Source organism: Augochlora pura, chromosome 11 (assembly GCF_028453695.1).
Source record: "Augochlora pura isolate Apur16 chromosome 11, APUR_v2.2.1, whole genome shotgun sequence".
Lineage (NCBI taxonomy): Eukaryota > Metazoa > Arthropoda > Insecta > Hymenoptera > Halictidae > Augochlora > Augochlora pura.
In genome coordinates this window covers 19,124,185-19,143,627 of record NC_135782.1, presented here as the reverse complement: position 1 = coordinate 19,143,627, position 19,443 = coordinate 19,124,185, and the positions used below count along the sequence as shown (strand labels likewise).

General features: G+C 43.3%; 2 protein-coding genes across 2 annotated transcripts in view; one reads left to right on the top strand and one right to left on the bottom strand.

Moving 5' to 3' along the window:
• The window catches only part of Fstl5 (follistatin-like 5), a 59,324-nt gene extending 54,991 nt beyond the window's left edge, over positions 1-4,333 (top strand). The window contains exons 4-17 of the mRNA XM_078193949.1: positions 326-550; positions 647-834; positions 964-1,098; positions 1,235-1,367; positions 1,680-1,840; positions 1,948-2,071; positions 2,149-2,442; positions 2,594-2,715; positions 2,776-2,913; positions 2,981-3,196; positions 3,258-3,408; positions 3,498-3,698; positions 3,774-3,920; positions 4,011-4,333. Of these exons, the coding sequence (XP_078050075.1) occupies positions 326-550; positions 647-834; positions 964-1,098; positions 1,235-1,367; positions 1,680-1,840; positions 1,948-2,071; positions 2,149-2,442; positions 2,594-2,715; positions 2,776-2,913; positions 2,981-3,196; positions 3,258-3,408; positions 3,498-3,698; positions 3,774-3,920; positions 4,011-4,240 (2,465 nt within the window). The 3' untranslated portion in view covers positions 4,241-4,333. The remainder of the gene's footprint in view (positions 1-325; positions 551-646; positions 835-963; positions 1,099-1,234; positions 1,368-1,679; positions 1,841-1,947; positions 2,072-2,148; positions 2,443-2,593; positions 2,716-2,775; positions 2,914-2,980; positions 3,197-3,257; positions 3,409-3,497; positions 3,699-3,773; positions 3,921-4,010) is intronic.
• A 483-nt stretch (positions 4,334-4,816) lies between these two features.
• On the bottom strand, positions 4,817-17,815 carry LOC144476756 (uncharacterized). The gene is made up of 13 exons (XM_078193948.1): positions 17,711-17,815; positions 16,845-17,079; positions 16,546-16,751; positions 16,169-16,449; positions 15,823-16,093; positions 15,019-15,743; positions 14,642-14,914; positions 13,875-14,132; positions 12,925-13,230; positions 12,631-12,848; positions 12,278-12,394; positions 12,066-12,184; positions 4,817-7,575 (listed from the first exon to the last, which is right to left on the bottom strand). The coding sequence occupies exons 2-13, from the start codon at positions 17,051-17,053 to the stop codon at positions 7,403-7,405; spliced, it is 3,156 nt and encodes a 1,051-aa protein (XP_078050074.1). The 5' UTR covers positions 17,054-17,079; positions 17,711-17,815; the 3' UTR covers positions 4,817-7,402.
• Between the last annotated feature and the right edge of the window lie 1,628 nt (positions 17,816-19,443).

Below are 19,443 nucleotides of genomic sequence, written 5' to 3'. Positions count from 1 at the left end.
TCCGGGGAATCCCATCGCGTTCCCGGAGAATTCATTAAAATTCTCTCCTCCGCAAATTTGCCCGAGCGTTGTCCAATTATTATCTTTTACGATTAAAGCTGTATTGACCGCCGGCGAATTATTATTGTTATTAGCGTGATATAATAATTATTATCATTATCGTTGTCGTTGTTTCCGGCGATTCGCGAATCACGCGGATATTTTTGATTTCGAGGTAGAAGGCAGGCGAGTTTTAATTTCAGGGGAAATCGAATCGCAGGAAAGGAAAGATTCGAGAATAGTTTTTCAGAGGCAAACGATGATTCCACGATTTTTCTTCCCACAGTCGATCCCTGCGCGAAGAAATACTGCGGCCCTGGAAGGGAATGCGAAGTTTCGCCGAACGGCACCGTGGCCCTGTGCGTCTGCACACGGAAATGTTCGCGGAGGCATCGACCGGTGTGCGCGAGCAACGGCAAGATCTATGCCAATCACTGCGAGCTGCACAAAGCCGCCTGCAACACGGACTCGTCCTTGACCAGAAGCAGGCTCATGAGGTGTCTGCATCGTGGTAAGCCAAACGAACCTAGACCGTGCCGGACCGTAGCAGACTTGTAGGAAGAGGGAAGAGTGGATGCAATTTTTGAGAGTCGATCGAATTCCTCAGATATCGAGAACGCGCACGTTCGGAGGACGCTGCACGCGAACCGGACATCCTCGAAGTCGCAGGTGGTCAGCTATCCGCGGGCAAAGAGTCGGAAGAAAGGGGTCCCGAAGAAGGAGGACAACTCGATCCCGGACAAGGAGAACGACGACTCGAGCGAGTGCTCGAACCAGGAATACGAAATAATGAAGGTACGCGGAACGCGGCGACATCCGCGCCATGTCCCAATATCCGGTCTTCCGGAGTCTTTGATATACGTACGATAGTCTCGAGCAAACGTTGCCGTGCACCCACTTGTAACGTCTCGTTCCTGGGCGCAGGATAATTTGCTGCTGTACAACCACGCGAGATTAATGGCTCAAGACAACCATAGCAAGGAGTATCTTGTCAGTATAATGTTTTCTCACTACGATCGAAACAACAACGGGAACTTGGAGCGCGAGGAACTGGAGCAGGTACGTTTCCCACGATTTCATCTCGGCCGATAATATAATCTTCTTACGGCCGCTTAGAGCTCTCCCTCCCTCTCTCTCTATCTAGTTATCTCTGCGTGTGTGTGTGTATGAGTGTGCGGTAATTGTCGAATCCTAGGTCGCAGAGAACGAGGATCTGGAGGAGCTGTGCCGGGGATGCAGCCTGGGCCACATGATCAGTTACGACGACACCGACGGGGACGGCAAGCTGGACGTCAACGAGTTCTACATGGCGTTCAGCAAGCTTTACAGTGAGTAGAGCTCCGTTTGCTCGTACCCTTTGAAACCTCGAAGGGGGAAAGCCTCGAAAAGATCAACTCTCGCGCCTCCTCCGGTGATTATCTTCCGCCTTGCCGGCGGCGGCAAAGCAAAGCCAAAAGCCGCTGAGGAGGATCCGGCGACGTTGACGCGCGATCGAGTGAAAAGTTAGAGGCGAGGTTCGAACCCGGTAGGAATTTATTCGATCGCTTCGCGACTTTTCGGACGAGTAGGAAAGAAATGGCGGCCAGCCACGGAACCATGGAACGAGGACGTACTAATCCTCGACGGGGGATTGTTCGCAGGTGTCTCGGTGGTGTCGCTGGACAAGTCTCTCGAGGTGAATCACATCTCGGCGAGAGTGGGCGATAACATCGATATCAAGTGCGACGTCACCGGCACGCCACCGCCGCCGCTGGTATGGCGGCGCAACCAGGCCGATCTGGAAACTTTGAACGAGCCCGAGGTACGATCCCCCTCAGCCGGCCTAATTACTTTCGAAATAAAACGATCGTTCCCCGATAACCGCCGTAAAATGAAACTTTCCCGCCTAACGACTTTCATCTCCGCCAGATACGGGTGTTCAACGACGGCAGCCTCTATCTGACGAAGGTGCAGCTGATGCACGCCGGTAATTATACCTGTCACGCGATTAGAAATCAAGACGTGGTGCAGACTCACGTGCTGACCATCCACAGTAAGTTTCCACATCGCGACGATTCTCGTCGAACGCGTTCAACTCTCCGTGAAACACCGCGTTGTTTCATGTCCCAGCCGTCCCCGAGGTGGAGGTGAAGCCGAGCTTTCAGTCGAAGCGCTTGAAGGAGGAGGCTGTCGTGAAATGTCACGTTGCCGGCGAGCCGCTGCCGCAAGTTCAATGGCTGAAGAACGACGAGCCTTTGAGCGCGGATCGATCGGACAAGTACGACATCGTTGGGAACGGCACCAAGCTCGTGATCAAGAACGTCGACTACGCCGACACCGGGGCGTACATGTGCCAGGCGAGCAGCATCGGCGGTGTCACCAGGGACATTAGCAGCCTGGTCGTTCAGGAGCAACCGACGCCGAGTGAGTACCGCGCGTTTCCGACCGCGGATTCTTCGGCTACGATTCTTCGATTTCGTCCAGATCGAGAGCAACATCGTAGAATCGAATGACCGAACGCGATCGATTAATAGATTAATAGATTAATAGATTAATAGAGGTCTCTTCCATCTAGCGACCGCCAGCGAGGAGCGCAGGTTCTTCTCCTTCCACGAGTGGGGCATTTTGGTGTACGAGCCGTCGGCTTGTCGGCCTCGCCACGAAATTCGGTCCACCGACATTATTCCAGGCACTCAGGTGAGTTTGCTAATTTCGGGGATAACGTCGCATACCCGAAAACGGAGACATTCGTTCCAGGAGCACGTTTGCGGGGTGAAAGGCGTCCCCTGTTCCTGGGGCCGGGCGATAAACGTCGCGAACCGATACGTCTACGTCACCCAGCCGGACAAAGACCGAGTGCTCGTTATCAGCGAGATACAAATGGTGGTGGTCGACGTAAGTAGCAACTATAATTGTTCTTCGTCGGGTCCGGCCTGCTTGAACAAACTATCTGGGTGCGCAGGTGATACCGACGGATAAGAATCCTGTCCAGCTCTGGTACGTGCCGTCCCTCGACCAGGTCTGGGTCCTCGATTGGAGAAGCGAGCAGGACGTCGGCGCGAAGACGGTTCAGGTGATCGAGGGCGCCAGCCAGAAGAGGAAGCACCTGGCCATTCGGCCCGAACCCATCGACGCGCAGTTCGACATCGTTCAAAACATTCACATCCCCGAGCCGCAGGTACGCGATGGATTTCGAAATCTCGCGAACCCCGTTCGAAACTGTTCAGGATATGTTTCAGGATATCGAGGACACGTTCAAGTACGGTTACGTGAGCCACGCGAACCAACGAAGCATGTACAAGCTGGACCTGAAGAACATGAAGTACACGCGCAGCGCCGACCTGAGCGCCTACAACTGCGTCCCGGTGAACGTCCAATTCTCGATTCTCTGTGAGTACTCGGATCCGTTCGATTACGATTAACCAACCAGCACCTTCCACCTGTGCCAACTTCCGACGAGGTTTCTGCCCTTCTGCCAGATGGTTTCGTCATAATCGAGTGCCAGGAGCCAATCACCGGTCGACCGACCGGCCAGCTCCTGCTGGACTACCTTACCGACACGGTTCTAGCTCACAAGGCGAATCTCGTAGGAAGACCGACGATCTCGCCCGATTCCAGACATCTCGTCACTTTGGACAAACAGAACTCGGGCGTGACGCTCGTCGTGCAAGAGATATCGCGTAATTTCGATAACGTGTCCTACTACATTGCGATTCCAACTTGAAAACCTCCTCTAATTACCGTCTTTTCCGCAGCTGCCGGATTGAAATTCGCGTTCGACGTGAAAACGACTTTGAACATCAGCGACATTGCCCTCTATCCGTCGCAGACGACCCACGGCTACGATATCTACGCGTCGTCCATCGACAAAGAAGACATCCTTTTCCTCGATCTCTCTACCGGTGAGACTCGCGCCATCGTATACATTTCTTTGATCTGCGCCAAAGTGGCTGCGACGGTTCAACTATCATCGTGGTATTATTCTCTTGCAGGCAAAGTGGAGATGATAACCGGCGTGGGAAAAGCAACCCCGCCGAATCTGACCAAATGGGGCAACCCGAACAGACCGATCGTGCAAAGCGGCATATTCGGCAAATACATGGTCAGTCCATCCAACGACGCGCTCTTCGTTCTGAACGGGGAAACGAGAACGATAAACTGCGAGATCGGTGGCCTGGTGCATCCCGGTGCAGTGGTATGGTTCACGGTGTCGTTGCATTGAGAGATCGCGACGCGACAACGATGCCGGGAACGCGTCTAGATTCGACGCTTATTTGATAATAACCGACTGATGCGACGGCGATAACGCAGGTACGATACGGATACGGGAACGATACAGTGTGATCTGAACGGATTTTTTGTTTATTCGTCGACATCGCGCGACGAGTACAGTTCCTTTCGATCCTACGTAGATTGCTCGATGAACGAACCTGACATACACAGCAGAGACTATCGAATCAAATTGAACAAGATATTTATTTCGATTCAACGGGGTAAATAAATATTCGTTTCATTCTGTACATTAGTCAATTTTGTAACCACACTATATTCATTCCGCCCGAGGTATCAACGGTATCACGGTATCGCGTTATCAGAACGTTGTTCGATCGAGGAGACAACACACAGTAAACGTAGTATTCTTTCGTTTAGATTAGAGACTCGGATTAGAGGAAGAAACGGTTGGGAGAAATTTCGAGAAATATTATATTCCAACACCGACACACCGTTACTCGTGATCGATCGTGATTGGGTCATTAAAGAGACGTTTCCGCGCGATATTTTTCGACACCAGCGAGCGAGCGTGTTCGGACGAGAATTTTCATCGTGACTGGGTAGTAGTCGCGGGACAACGTAGATGAAACTTTTTAATGTACATACCAAAGATCGTCTTTTACATACATATTCAACGTATCTAATCGTTACCCTACCGGTGGCCTTAGTTTCTCTCGATTCTGCATATCGTCTCCGTCTTTGTATCTATACGTATACTTCCGACCTCCCTCGGATGGATTTTCAATGGCTATAAATGGTACGATTAGCTTTCCATTTAGTGGTCTAGTAGTTCAAGACTGTCTAGAGTAACCAACATCATATCCGACTGATACGGCCAACAGAAATCGAGAAATTCCAAACCGTGACCAGTAGTCGATAATTGCTAGAGCACCCGAAAATTACTAATTAACGACAATTCCGCATTTCCGTGGAATACACGTTTCTTGAATCAACTTATTTTCTTCACGATTTGAGAGCGATCTATCCAGTATTCGTCAAAACGGATACGCCTTCCAGGAAACCTGTGCCGTATCCGTACAGTCGAATTCTACTCGACTTGGTCGCGTCGAAACTAAATCTCGGGCATTCGACAATTCTGTTGTTAACGTTGAAATCTCAAAGCGCTTGCTAAACGATACCGCGTGATCGAAAATACGTTGTAGCCGACTCTTTGTTCGCATAATGTACAGACGTCTAATAAAGTAGAAAACAAATGTAGTCGCAAAATCGTACGATCCGAAAAAAAAACAAAGAAACATCAACAATTCGATTTGCGACTTTTACACTGAAACATTTCGAAACAAACATTTGATATATCAGATCGTAGACAGTACGCTGACAACGGATATGATGATCTATGATAGCGCGCGAGCGCGCGCGTGTGTGTGTGTGTGTATGGGTGGGTGGGTGGTTGGTTGGTTGGTTGATTGATTGAGCGCACGTGTATGTGTATCCGCGAGAGTCGCGTGTGAATACGAACGTTACGTATTATGATGGTGATGATCGAAATAATGATGATGATGATTATTATTATTATTACTGTTAACACTATATTATTATTATTATTACTATTATTATTATTATTATTATTATTATTACAATGATGATGAAAACAAATGAAATGAATACCTTGTAATAAAATTACAACAAAACTAATTTAATAAATAATCTGCAAATACGACGTTTGTTTTTGCTACACAATGTACATGCAGATTACATATATGTACAGAGTGAGCAGATAACAACTATCGTCTGAAAACAACTTGTTATTCATTGATTTTACCAAAAATTGAATAATAAAAAGAACGTCCCGTTGTATTCGATAAAGCTCGTTTTCGATTTGATCGCGTTGACACCTTAAAACTTTTTCAATAGAACCGCGGCTTGGAAGACGAATTCAACAAAACAAAATTATCTTTCATTATCTTTCAGGAACGTCTAATAAAAACTAATACATTTTCTCGATTGTAATCAATAAACAGCCAGTTACTTCAGACGGCGATTCTTATTGACTCATTCGGTACATGTTCGTGTATGTTAGCAGTCTTGTATCCGTTCAGGAAAAAGAGGAAAAAACGATGATACAGTGAATGGTTACAATCTGTTGTTAAACGGGCATAAGTTTAAGTGTCTTCTAGTCGTAATGTTCACCTTTTATTCGCTAATAAATTAACGTCTGTTCAAAATCCTGGAGTCTATGTTTAATCACCTACTGTACAAACTCGACGCACACGTTTACCGGCTGGTATAAGTATTATAATTCTCAGTCCTCCTCCCAAATATATACATATACATATTATACTCATATATTAATGTAGGGATCAATAATCGTAGCGGGACGAGTATAATGGCCGAGGCTGCTCGTTCTCGAAAAACAGTATATATAAATAATTTGACGGCACCAACGAAAGACAAGGCTCAAAAAAACAAGGTGGGAACGGTAGACGTAGCTACAAAAGACAAGAGGAATGCGCGAAAGAGAACGACAGAGGAAGGAATAAAGAAAATCATTTCCTGCATGTTACGACATGCAACAGGGACAGCGTTATCGACAGTGATTTATAGCAACCACTTTGTCACATTCAAATATATGTTACTTCCAGCACAACGGTGCATCGATGGTCTCTGTTTCCTACATTAATATATTTGTATACATACTACATACATACATAAGCACATATTAACAGTTCCAGACTATGAAAACAGTTTAGTCCGTGTTCGCAACAAACGTTCATCGGAAGAGACACATACGGTTTTGCTGCTAAACGATAATCGGCAGTCAACAAATAAGACGAGTTAATCAGATCGTAAAAGCTACAATGTGTCTGCGGAATGCTCGCAAAAAGAATCCCGAGACGACGAGAAACAGTGGCATGCAAGAGACGAACAGGGGACACGAAAAGGAGACTGGCCATGAGCAGATCGCCAGGAAAAATAAACAATGAAATTTCTGACAAGTTTTCCATTCAATATGACGATGTAGTTCGGTAAACGTGTCGACGAAACACCTGAGAAACCGCTCCATCAACTCTCCACAACCCTCCCATTTCCCCACTTTTACTGTCTCACTAACACTTGCCCAGACTCTCCAGGTTCTTCGATTCAGCACCGGTTATATATTGCACGGTTTTATATTGGTCCCTTGCCGACTGTAAAAAAGTATATAAGCGTTGCTAAAGTCTTCGTCCTGAGGCTTCTGCCTGCTCGTGATCTCGTCGTTGTAGTAGTACCACACGTCCGTCAGTGGATTCTTCGCGTAAGCTGTATAATGACCGGCCGATACTCCTGCATATTATAAAATTAATATTAATTGCAGAAATATTTTCATTCCCTTCGATACCTTCTTCGAAAAATCCAAATAACTCGTTAATTCCACGAAGTTAACAATCTTGGGCGTAAATTATGCATAACGATACCGTGCATCGATTCCAATGACTTAAATCTCGATAATTACATTCATTTGTGTTTTTTTTTTTAATAATTATCCAAGGCAAAACGTCTAAACTTAATTCTTCTATTTCTGGAGACAGAATCTCTTTAACATTTCTGAGCCCTTCGTATATGTTTCTATGCCCTAATTTTTTCATAATTAATATTTTTAGTTGATGCTGCATTTTACATATACAGCCGAGTGTAGCGCCTCTGATGGAGAAAATGTGAAGCTTTTTTTTTTATTTTAATTATTTATAATAATCTTTATTCGATAAAAGATTGTAAAGTGGCCGTAGGCTACTTATATGTAGCCCATAGGTCCCAAAACAAACACTATGTTTACAGATATAAAACATTCCAACTTAGTCTAACTTAACCTAACCTAACATTATCCCTATATATACTCTATGCCTACTTTTACCTTATGTTAGGAACTTTGATCTTTTATCACATATTTTGCACTATTTACATTCTTTGGTTTGTACTGTTTACAGTCTTACATCATTTCCTACTAGAAATGTTATTAATATCGCTATGACCCTTGAGTCTCTGCTAGCTATTATTTGTTGTGCTCCCGCAGGTACCATCCATTTCAATCTCTTTAATTTACTTATTAGCTCCCTTCTCCCATTAACTCTCAGCGGACACTGCCAGATAATGTGGTTTAAATCCTGGACCGGATGTGAACATTCACATTGCGGCCTGTTGATGATACCAACCCTGGCCAGGTTATAACCGGTTTGTGAAAACATGAAGAGGTTGTGAGAGAGAGGAGTCTTAGGAAATTATTAAAAAAAATTATTGTCAAGTATTCAAACTTAAGGATAGCAAAAATAAGTAAGGTGAAATGCACCAACAGCTAGTATCATAACTTCTGGTTTGGTAGAGGGTTAGAGATTAGCGTGGGTATCCCGCCTGGTAGGCGAGGAAACCGCAGCGCAAAAATGGAGGAGATCAAAATGGAGGAGAGCGGCCAAAATGAAAAGAGTAATGCAGGCTCACGGAAAAGAACAAGGAATGACCCAACCGACGAGGGTCAAAAAGACAAAAAAAAGGTGATGGAGGCTAGGGAGAGCAGCAATTCGGAGGGATACGGGAAAAAAAAAGAAGGAGGCAAAACAGAAGAGCAGACGGACACGTTCTATAAGGAAGGACAAGATGGGACCTGCTTAATAGAGGTGGTCCTGAAAAACGAGGAATGCTCGAATAATAAGGGCAAAAATTTGATCAAGATATATAGGGAAATCATCCCATGGGGCAAGGATATTGAATCCGTGAGGATGATCTCCAAGGTCAAGGCGGAAGTCCGCATTAAGAAAATGAAGACAGCGAACGAATTCCTCAAATCTCTAAGGGAGAATAAGAGGATCAAGGCGTTTATCCCAAGGAGGGCAATAGAAAGATTGGGCGTTATAACTAAATGGGACGGGACGATAGAAGAGTTAAAAAAGGATCTGGTTAAAGACCAAGGGGAGATGGAGTTTGAAAAAATTCAAAAAAGAATAACGAAGAATGGGGAAGTCATAATAATGGACAGTAAGGCCATATTAGTTAGGGTGAAAGGAGACTCACTGCCAACGAGGCTCAAAATAGGTTGGGGTCACGTGTGGCTGAAGGTCTCCCCATATATAAGGAGAGTCAAACGATGCTTTAAGTGCCTTAAATTTGGCCACACGCAAAAATTTTGCAAGTCGGAAGTAAAAAGGTGCTTTAGGTGCTCGGACGCGTGTCATAGAAAATGTGAGCGGAAAGAATTCTGCATCAATTGCAGAGGGGACCACAGCCCTCTGGCTCAAGAGTGTGAAGCTCTTAAGATGGAGAAAGCAACGGCGAAAATTATGGCGTATAAAAACATAAGTTTCACAGAGGCCAGAAAGGAAGCAATGTTCGGCATGAAGCAGCCTGCGGACATTCGTATTTCTGAAAAGAAGTTCCCTACCCTCCCAACAAAGCCATATCATAGGCAGCAAAGATGGGAGGATAGACAGATCCCAGAAGAAAAGAATGTGTGGGACAGAAGAATCAACACAACGGAAACAAGAAATAAGAGCATAGAGCACGGAGTTAACATAGGCAGGAACAATGAGCAAAAAAAGGCTGCATGTAGGCAGTTCAAAAAGAAAGAGGAGGATGAAGAACTACTACAAGAGCTCATAGAGCTAATAAAAGAAAGAAATTTGGAAAACACGGTCATCGAGAGAATAAGGAAAGGACAAAAATCACAAGGGGTCAGGATGATCAATTCTGACAACTTCAGAAAACACCAAAGGGAAGAAGAAAGGAAGGAAGGTCAGCACATCGCACCAAAACCAGGTTGATGGTATCAGAATGGACAAGGTGACTGATAAGAAACTAAGCGACGTAAGAGGGGAATTTACTATATACAAATCCATGATTAGATCAAGGTTGGACTATGGGTCATTTATATATTACCCGAATGCCAAACACTTGGTCAAGAAGTTAAAATCGGTTCAAACGAGGGCATTGAAATTGGCACTGGGTCTGAGGATGAGCACACCCAACAACGTAGTTCTGGCGGAGGCTGGTATCCCATATCCAAGGGAGAGAGCGGCCTATCTGGGAGGGACCCATATGATGAAAGTCATGTCAAATAGGAGTCATGAGTCCATGTCGTGCCCAGGGACAACCTCAGCCCAGGCACCCAATGGCCTTGCGCAGGGCCCGAAGGAGGTGACCCTAGCAGGCGGTGGGATGCATTTCCCATTTAAGGAAACCCTGCAAAGGGAGATGGAGGGTGACAATGGGGATGTCACCCCCGGTCAGCCGAGATGCCCAGGGCGGGGGTCCTGGGCATTATAAATGGCCGCCGGGATTTGAGCGGTGCGGGGAGGCCGCGCCCCGCACCGCCGTGTCAATTGTTCAGAGGGAGGGCGTAAGCTCAACCCCGGAACGTGGCCGGCCATCTAGAAAGCGACGGCCGGCCAAGGCGAGGGGGAGCCGCGGTAGTGTTCAAATGAGTTCCCGTGGCACCCCCTTAGAATCGCCGAAGATGGTACAGCGTCCAAGGTCTCCGTGGAGGATTTTAGACGTGGAGTCATGGGTCCATTCCATATATTGAGGAAGTATCTCGATCTTTTAGATTGATGGGGACCTCGATATACAATAACACCTCAAGGGTGTTCCAGGAATGTGTCAGAGAAGTTATGAAAATAGTAAACATATGCCATCTGGACAGTAATTACGCATGCCAGACAATTAATTTGAAAGAGGCAATGTCCGCAGCAGAATGTGACATAGGAACAGGTACATATCTCCTAAATACTCAGTCTCCAAACAGGGAGTTAGAGAGATTAGTGAGGGCAAAATATGACAATCATGTAGGCATTTACACGGACGGTTCGAAAGTAAGCGGCGGAATTTCTACCGCGGCGGCCGTAGTATGCCCTGGAAGGAACTATGGCTTGTCTTTCAGTATGAATTCTAAATGTTCTGTGTTCACAGCGGAGTGTGCAGCCATATCGCAGGCCGTAAGCTTAGAATAATTGTAAGGAATCATATGTGATATTTTCTGACTCGTTGAGTGCAATTACGTGCCTTAATAGTACTAAGATAAATGTTAAAACTAATAAGTATATTATAGACATTAAGCAGAAGCTATCTACATATAAGGCGAATAGTGGTAAGAATAGAATTATATTTATGTGGATACCGTCACACTGCGGTATCACAGGGAATGAACAAGCTGATGAAATGGCTAAAGAGGCAATTCAGGAGCCACACAATCCTGAACCGGGGGTGTCATTTACGGACTTCAGGGAGCAGTTCAAGGAAACAATGTGGAAAAACTTCCAAAGGACGCTAGAGATAGAGTTCATATACAAGGGTATTAACTATTACAACACGTTATATGAAAGCAGGAAGAAACCGTGGTATACTAAACACAATAACTGATCAAGGGAAACAATAGTTAGGATTGGTAGACTCAGGTCTAATCACTACAACACTGGAAAGTCCCTGGCCAGGGTGAAGCTTTTCTCGAGGTCCGTATAGCGCCAATTAGTGCAGTGGCAAAACGCCCAAACTGTTGGCCAAATTCGACTGTTGGTAATTCGGCGAACAGTTTGAGAGTTTTACCACTGTACTAAATGGCGCTGTACGGACATCGAAGGGAGCTTCATATCTTCTCCCAAAGAGGCGCCACATATACTCTCTGCAGAGTCGCATAAAAACATTAATTATGGCAAAGTTAGAGAATAAAAAGCTAAACCAAGGGCACATAACTGTGCAGGAGAGCTTGCTGCATCGATATCATGTAAGAAAAGCAATTAACAATAACGCAAAACGTAATTATCTATAACTGAACTGAAACAGTGGATATATACCTCCATAATGGCAGACGCAGGCGTAAAGATCGTACAAGTGTCGACCCACACTTAAACCAACCAAAGGGAATGTGACTTTATCGTCTAACTTCATACTAGCGCACTCGTAAAAGACAAATCTGTAATGCACGCAAAGAATAAGATACTCGTTATATGAAACGCGTAAGAAATTGTCGAATCCTTATGTCACCAATAACAAACATAATACATACCGTTTCAAATAAACTATAAGGAACTTGGGATATCTGTGAACCGTGAGCGTTTTCGTAGCGCATTGATTTCGTTCACACTTTGGACAAAACCAAGGATTGTGTTCATCTAACGTTTCGCTAGAGATGGACATAAATATAAATCAATGTTACAAGATATAAATTTACAGTCTCGACAAAATGAACACACTGAATGCCGCATGCGACCAAGACAATGAAATGTGTTCTGAATCGTTTTTCGTATCGATAATTATTTTTGTAATTTTATAATTTAATCATCGATGAGCCGTGCGGCACGACATTCAATGTGCATCAATGACGAATATACGATAGCTACAACTAAACCTAATGTATACCTCTGACTAAATGCTTGAAGACAGTCATACAGAGATAAGGGATGATGGGGCCTCTGTTTGCTAATGCTGACATGCTCGATTGAAGGCGTAATCTTAGGAACGTGATCTGTATACCGCACAGCTAATGTGTCGCCATTTTGCAGCACAACCATGTCGGTTTCCGGCACGCTGCAACCCGTGCAGTGTTCAGTATACATACAACGAGAACAGTGATGGCCCTGCAGAGAAATGTATTGTTAAACAAGAGCATTTACTAATTCATCGATACTCGTAATGATAACCGATCATTCTAACCTGGCCTGTAACAAAATGGAGCGTGTAACTTCCTTCTTGCGGTACGTTTCGCCTAACGGTATCATACAAATCTTTCGCATTTACCCTTGAAGGTAATCTGACTAAATGCGGGTATCCGAACAGTTTAGTTCTCTTGCGGTTATTTGTCGTTTCATTCGTCGTGTCGTGCCTCAAAACCAAAGGTACATTTAAAATTCGAACTGCAGGCCTCGGCCGACCCGTTTGATCTATTTTAATGAAGGACGACGCAGTGATATAAGTTGAACACATCGGACACATTTGTGGTTCTTGATTCTTGAAATAGTTCTGCAAAATCGAACGCACACCATTAATTAGAATTCGTTCGGATGTAGCGTAGGTAAACTGTTTCTTAATCTTCTGTTCATGTTGGGAGACAACCGCATACAAGTATTACGAAATAGTTTAGATAAACATCTGACCGTTGAATCGATTGAATAATTTCAACTCTAGTGTAATACCCTCAGTGTACAGCAGCCTCAGATTAGTCTGAATTGAGTTCCAGAACACAGATGTTCAGGCTTGCGGATTGTACTCAAATAGCGAATCATACGAGTTTCCATCTTTTCGTTTCCAAGCACCTCAACTTGTTACAAAGCTTCCTAGGATAATTGGTAACGTAAAGCTGTTTCTGGTTCCCGTACGTACCCTTATGGTACCGTCCGGCTAGAACGTTCGAGGATTTAATCTCAGACCTTCCCGGGGTGAAACAGTGGTAACTGTGTACCTCGCTTGTGTACCCCTTCCGCAAGATTGAAGCTGCCGTTCTCATCATTGGGTTTTCCTAACTAAATAATCAGTTGGATTTACCTCGATAAATAATAGATATAACGGCAAATCAAACGGCATATTTGCCGAAATAAGAGATCAACGAAAAACATCTGTAACACGGATGATACACGGTTAAAACGGTGAAGAGAATTGACGCTCACCTCGAAACAAACATCACACATGACGAAATTACAGGTGTTCCCGCTATGCCTTTTCAAATCGCCGTCCAATTCTTCGAGGCAAATTGTACACGTGACTTCGTCCCCCGTAATCGCCGACTTCTGACAGACGTCAGCGTCCACCACACGATCGCCACCACCATCGGGCACTGAAGTGTACGCATCAGGGGGTTCCGTGAGTTCAAAGGCGTATATAGATCGATTCGTATCATTGATGTGTCTCAACAGAATATTGTCATCCTTAAATTGAAAACCTTGATGTACAATCCGACAGTGACATTTCCGTGTAGTACGATAAACTACAGCAAGCAAGGTACGTAAGTCTCGATACCTACGGTGCAAGGGTAAAATAATATAGGAGAGGAATCGTGGCCGCTTTTCATGAGCCGAAAACAATAAACATGCATGACATATTATAAAATCGAGAGAACGTAAACAGAAAAATGTAAATGAAGAAAAAATCTGTAGTATGGAATGTAGCCTCGTAACTAGTTCTTTACGCTACGAGAATGTTCTTCCACAATCATTTCTCTTGGAGGGCAGTATCAACGATTACTGACACTGACTAATAAATCGCTTTCTTCACCCTCCATGAACATGCTCTTACGGAACTAAAGACCTACGCACCATTTGCTCATAAAGTCAAACAAGCCTGAACTGGATTTTGAAATAGAAGTTCAATTGGAAACATGTAGTCATTGCTAGGCGCAGTTACCTCACAGACAGGACGAACTCTTCTCGATGCTTACCAGAATCTTTGATATATGGTTTTCCAAAACTTCTGCTAGCGCAATGTTCGCCACTGTGATGTTTTCCTTGCTCAACGTTTTCAGCAACTCGTCCTTCAATTTTCCGATTCGTGACTGCTTGTTCAATGAGACCACACACTTGATAGTCTGATCGCCATTCGCAGGAACATATGTGACGTTCAGTTGTCTTTCTATCGCATGGGGTAGCGGTACCGACAAATACATAAATGGTTCGTACGTAACTGACACGTGTTTACATACTGCGCAAACAACCTGCAACAAAAAAAGAAGGTTATAAAATGAGACCTGCCTCTCACGCTTTACATTTTATGATAAAAAGAAATTGTAAACATAATATTAGGCCGTTCAGACATTACCTTGCTTTTGAACTGTCCTTGGAAAGTGTCAACGATTATACTTCTATTAGACCCTAAATGATTTGCCCAATGTTTATCCGCCTCGATTTCATCTTGCGCGGCAATAGCTCCATTACCGTAACTTTGAGAGACCCGCGTACATTGCGAACTAATACTTCCAAGGCCATCGCGTTTGTGATTCTTCTCTTGATCATCTAGCCTCATACGCTTCACGTTGCATTTCTCTAATCCATTATCGTACTCTATATCGGAACCGCTCGACGCGTAATCCACACCAGAATTGACTTTTTGAACGTTGACTTCCTTTATTCGCTTAAAACTGACGCTTTTATTGTCGAAAACATGATTTTCCATTAAATTCGAATTGTCTAAAGGCGTTCTACGAACGCTCTCCTTTGGATACTTTTGTGAATCATAACGAATCTCGTTATTACATTCTTGATGTGTCACTAAGAAATTCGCATTACTAGTTTTCGCCTCTTTATGGATATCATAAAGACCGTGATATGTGGGAACGCTATTCGAAAGTTCTATTAGCCTATCTAGTCTGAACGCGGAAACGGTCTCATCCTCCTTCTTGTCAACTTTATTATGAATGAAGGTATTTGATTTTGCTTCAACGGTTTCGTCGGAATCGAGTGTCTCTTCATCATCACCATCGTTCAAAGGTGATCCTCGTGGTGAATTTGCAGTACTATCTAACTCGCCTATCGGCGAATCCAAGTCTAGACGGTAACATTAAACTTATAGAATAATACTGTATAACCCTTCCTATATTTTTGATAAACTTTCATGTATATTTACCCCTTGGTGAGCCAGCCATCGTCACGTTAGGACTATTAGGGCATTCTGGTGATGGCAAACAATCGTACATCTCTAATAAATCTGTATTACAATTAGAATTGCTAGTGGCAGTAACTGGAGACATAGCTTTTCCGTTCGAATTCTCGAGAGAGTTGATTGAGTTGGCAGTAGTTGTAGACGAAGGAGTTTGACAATTCTTTGTACCCTTCGCTGTATTCATTTGTTCGTGCAGAGAATCCAATAGAAGGGCAAGAAATTCTTGACAATCGTGCTGCAAAATGTTATTCTATAGTTATTTAACTTGTACTTTTAATTGTTTCGATTGCCGACGGTCGTGTAAACATACCTGTCTGTAATCTTTAAATTGCGAGTGATACGCTCCTAAAGTTTGCTTAAATTCAATAGGCCTAAGAACACTGTATCTACCAGACCACATTTTACTAAGCAGTACACTGAAATGTGCCATCAGCGATCCGGGAGGAAGAAGTTTCTCCCCCCTCTGCTGCAAATCCAAAAAATGTTGCAAAACAGGTGGAGTTGCGGTTAAACATTGCAAACCAGCAGCCATGAAACAAGTATTACCAAGATTACGAAGACCACATACACCCGCACGTAACACTATATCCTCTGTAAAAACAAACAAAAGTAACATGGATAGTCAATTAAATGCCCAATTAAAATCACAAACATTAAGTTTATATAGAAATATCTAATGACACATGCCCATTGGAGAATCATCTTGAGAATCTCCACCTTCTGAAAACAAATTGTTTAATGTAGGTGCACCGGGTGGTAAAAATGGACCGTGCTCTATACCAGTCCCATTATTATCGATTAATTCATCTGTGCCGATATCTGTGAAATCGCTTAAACCGGGTGGTGGTGGAAGTGGAATAGCATAATCCGAGGTTGAACTATTTGTTTCAATCCTGTAGGAAAACAAAATTAATGTTATAAACTATACATATACTGGTATTCAATGTTGTCATCGTGTAGATTCCATATGTATATCGTTTATGTACCATGTGTCTTCCATGCCCATATTAACTTCGGTAGAAAGTAATTTATCCTCTCGAAGGGTAAGTGTATGATCTAAGGAAGACGTTAATGGACTGAGACCAGTCGATTCTAGCACGTCTGATATCTCTGGGACTCCAGATAGGTGAAAAATTTCAGATGATCCAATCATTGAAATATTTTCTACTTCTGAGACATTCACCTTATTGTCCATTCAGATAACAAAATATCAAGTATTACCTGGAAATATAATCATGATAAAGAAAAGGGTTAAGAACGTAACTACACGATACAATTTGTAATCGTATTGTATAATAAACATAATTGGCACAATATTGAATTTGAAACGAAATGTTCACTAGTAACAGAAACGCATAACGCGATGTTACTAATAATTGTATAGTTATCTTCTGATAGCGTTAGAATTACCAGTATATAGAGCCAATAAATATGTATGGTAGTACACGTGAGACAGCTTCTGTTGAAGATTTTATGAAATCAATTTAGCAACAAGCAATAGTTAAAATCATCCTAACCTAAGATGTCGCGAACGATTACCGCGAATTCTTCGGCGTCCTATTCTCGTGAAACGGTAAACACGTCATTGAACATTTATTATAAACAATTCGCGTTTCTTATTTTTTATTAGCGAAATTAAGTTGTGCGGGCTAGAACAATGATCAATATGGACGAAACTGAATTCTGTAGTCTATAAAAGTACGACTAGACCTTGCCCATTCGAATTGTGATCATCCTGAAAACGTTTCAACAATAAAAGTTCGATATAAGCGTACGCACGAAAGCGTAATGATACGTAACCAACATGGATGAAAGACATAAGAAAGAAAACGACAAAATAATATTCACTTACTTTACGGAAAATCCACTTTCTTCTTTGTGAAATACCTACACCGCCATTGCAGTAAACGGCATGGTCAATGGATGCGCCTAGAAAAGGAAGATTCGCTCGCGGCGCCTCAGGAAGTCGGCATATTTTTCAGTCTGTACATAATGCGGGTACACCACTTCCTGCTTTCTAGGGGAAATTTATTTACCCGCCCAAAATTATCAAAAATTAAGGCAGCATTTTCATTTGGTAGATCAATAAATTTTTAAATTGTGTTCCGAAAATCCTCGACAGGTGGGGGAGAATAGTAAAGTATACACACGAGACGATCAAGTAATACACGCGTGCATATGTGTGTAAATAAAAAATTATTTGAGACACGATTTTTCATAAAACATATCTTGGCAGAATCTTTTCGTAATGTATATGATTACGTAAATAAGAAAAGAACAAGATTGATTTTGTATAACTATGCTAAGTTGTACTATGTATAAACTTGTTACTACTTTGTTACGGTCTCGATGTAGGGAATTCAGTGTGGCTCGGATGCCCGTGGAGCGCTGAACCGCTCTGCTCGTGAAATGTTATAGAGAGATGTACAAACTCTGAATACTTTAAGCAAAAGATACTTTATTTATAGACCTCTAAGATATACTTTTTTTCACTGTCGAATTAAATCTGCTGTTTTTCGAAGAGTTCTGCATTTTCTTCCAGCTTCTTTTCCTTCCCTCCTTCTTAGCTAATAGGAAAATTAGCTGGGCGCTGATAAATTTGCTGGACGCTGATTCGTCGGGCGGCCCGTCCGCCAGTTGCAGATCGAAGGCGGGTGGGAGTGCGCGGAAGTCGAGCGCGCAGGGGTAAAAAGCCCGCCGAAACGAACGGAGTGGGGGTATGCCGCGCGCGAAGATTTCGGCTCGAGGACAGAGAGAGAGAGAGGGGGGGGCAGAGAAAGTTCCGAGAAGACCCTATCTAACGATTTACGACGTCCTGCACTTGAGAGATCCGGATTTGTTGTTGCGACTCGTCCAGTTCGTGCGACATTGTAGAGGATCTTACGAGAGGCGACGTGACACTGTTTATATTCCTCGATTAGTCTTGCTAAGTAAAGAAAAGGCTCGGCGATGAATTTCGTGGGAACTCTCTGTCATTATCTTCTTACATATTCTCAGTTATTCCTCTCGGGCGATACAGTATCTCTATATAAATATACGATATAAATCTGTATTTACATTCGAACTTCCCTCCTGTTGCCATTAATTGAAATTTAATAGCGCGGTCGTAATATAAACTAGGGACTATGTTCGCGTTGCTCATGAAACTTGATAACGTAGCAACCTATTGAAGCAACTACACGCGCTTACATAACAACAATAAACGATAGAAACCACATTTTTATGTAAAGTTTTTTTATACTTTTCTGTTTGTATAAGAAATATCTTCAAATACATGTTTATGCCATTTTGACCAATCTGTACATAATATGATACAGATTGTATGTGTGTATACACATTTCAAATAAGTACACCATTAAAGATAATCTATCTGAATTGAAGAGCTTTTTCTTTTCTCAATTCAAGAAACTTTGCAGCCCCGCCATTCTACTGTGGTTCCATAAGAGAACGGAGGATGATGAAGAGGCCATTCAAAAAGATCATCCTAGGCTATTTCGACAAGTTGAGCAGGATAAAGCCCAGCTAAATATTGCATTGCTTAGGATGTTAGCGCGAGAGAATCAAATCATCATTCGTAAATTGAAA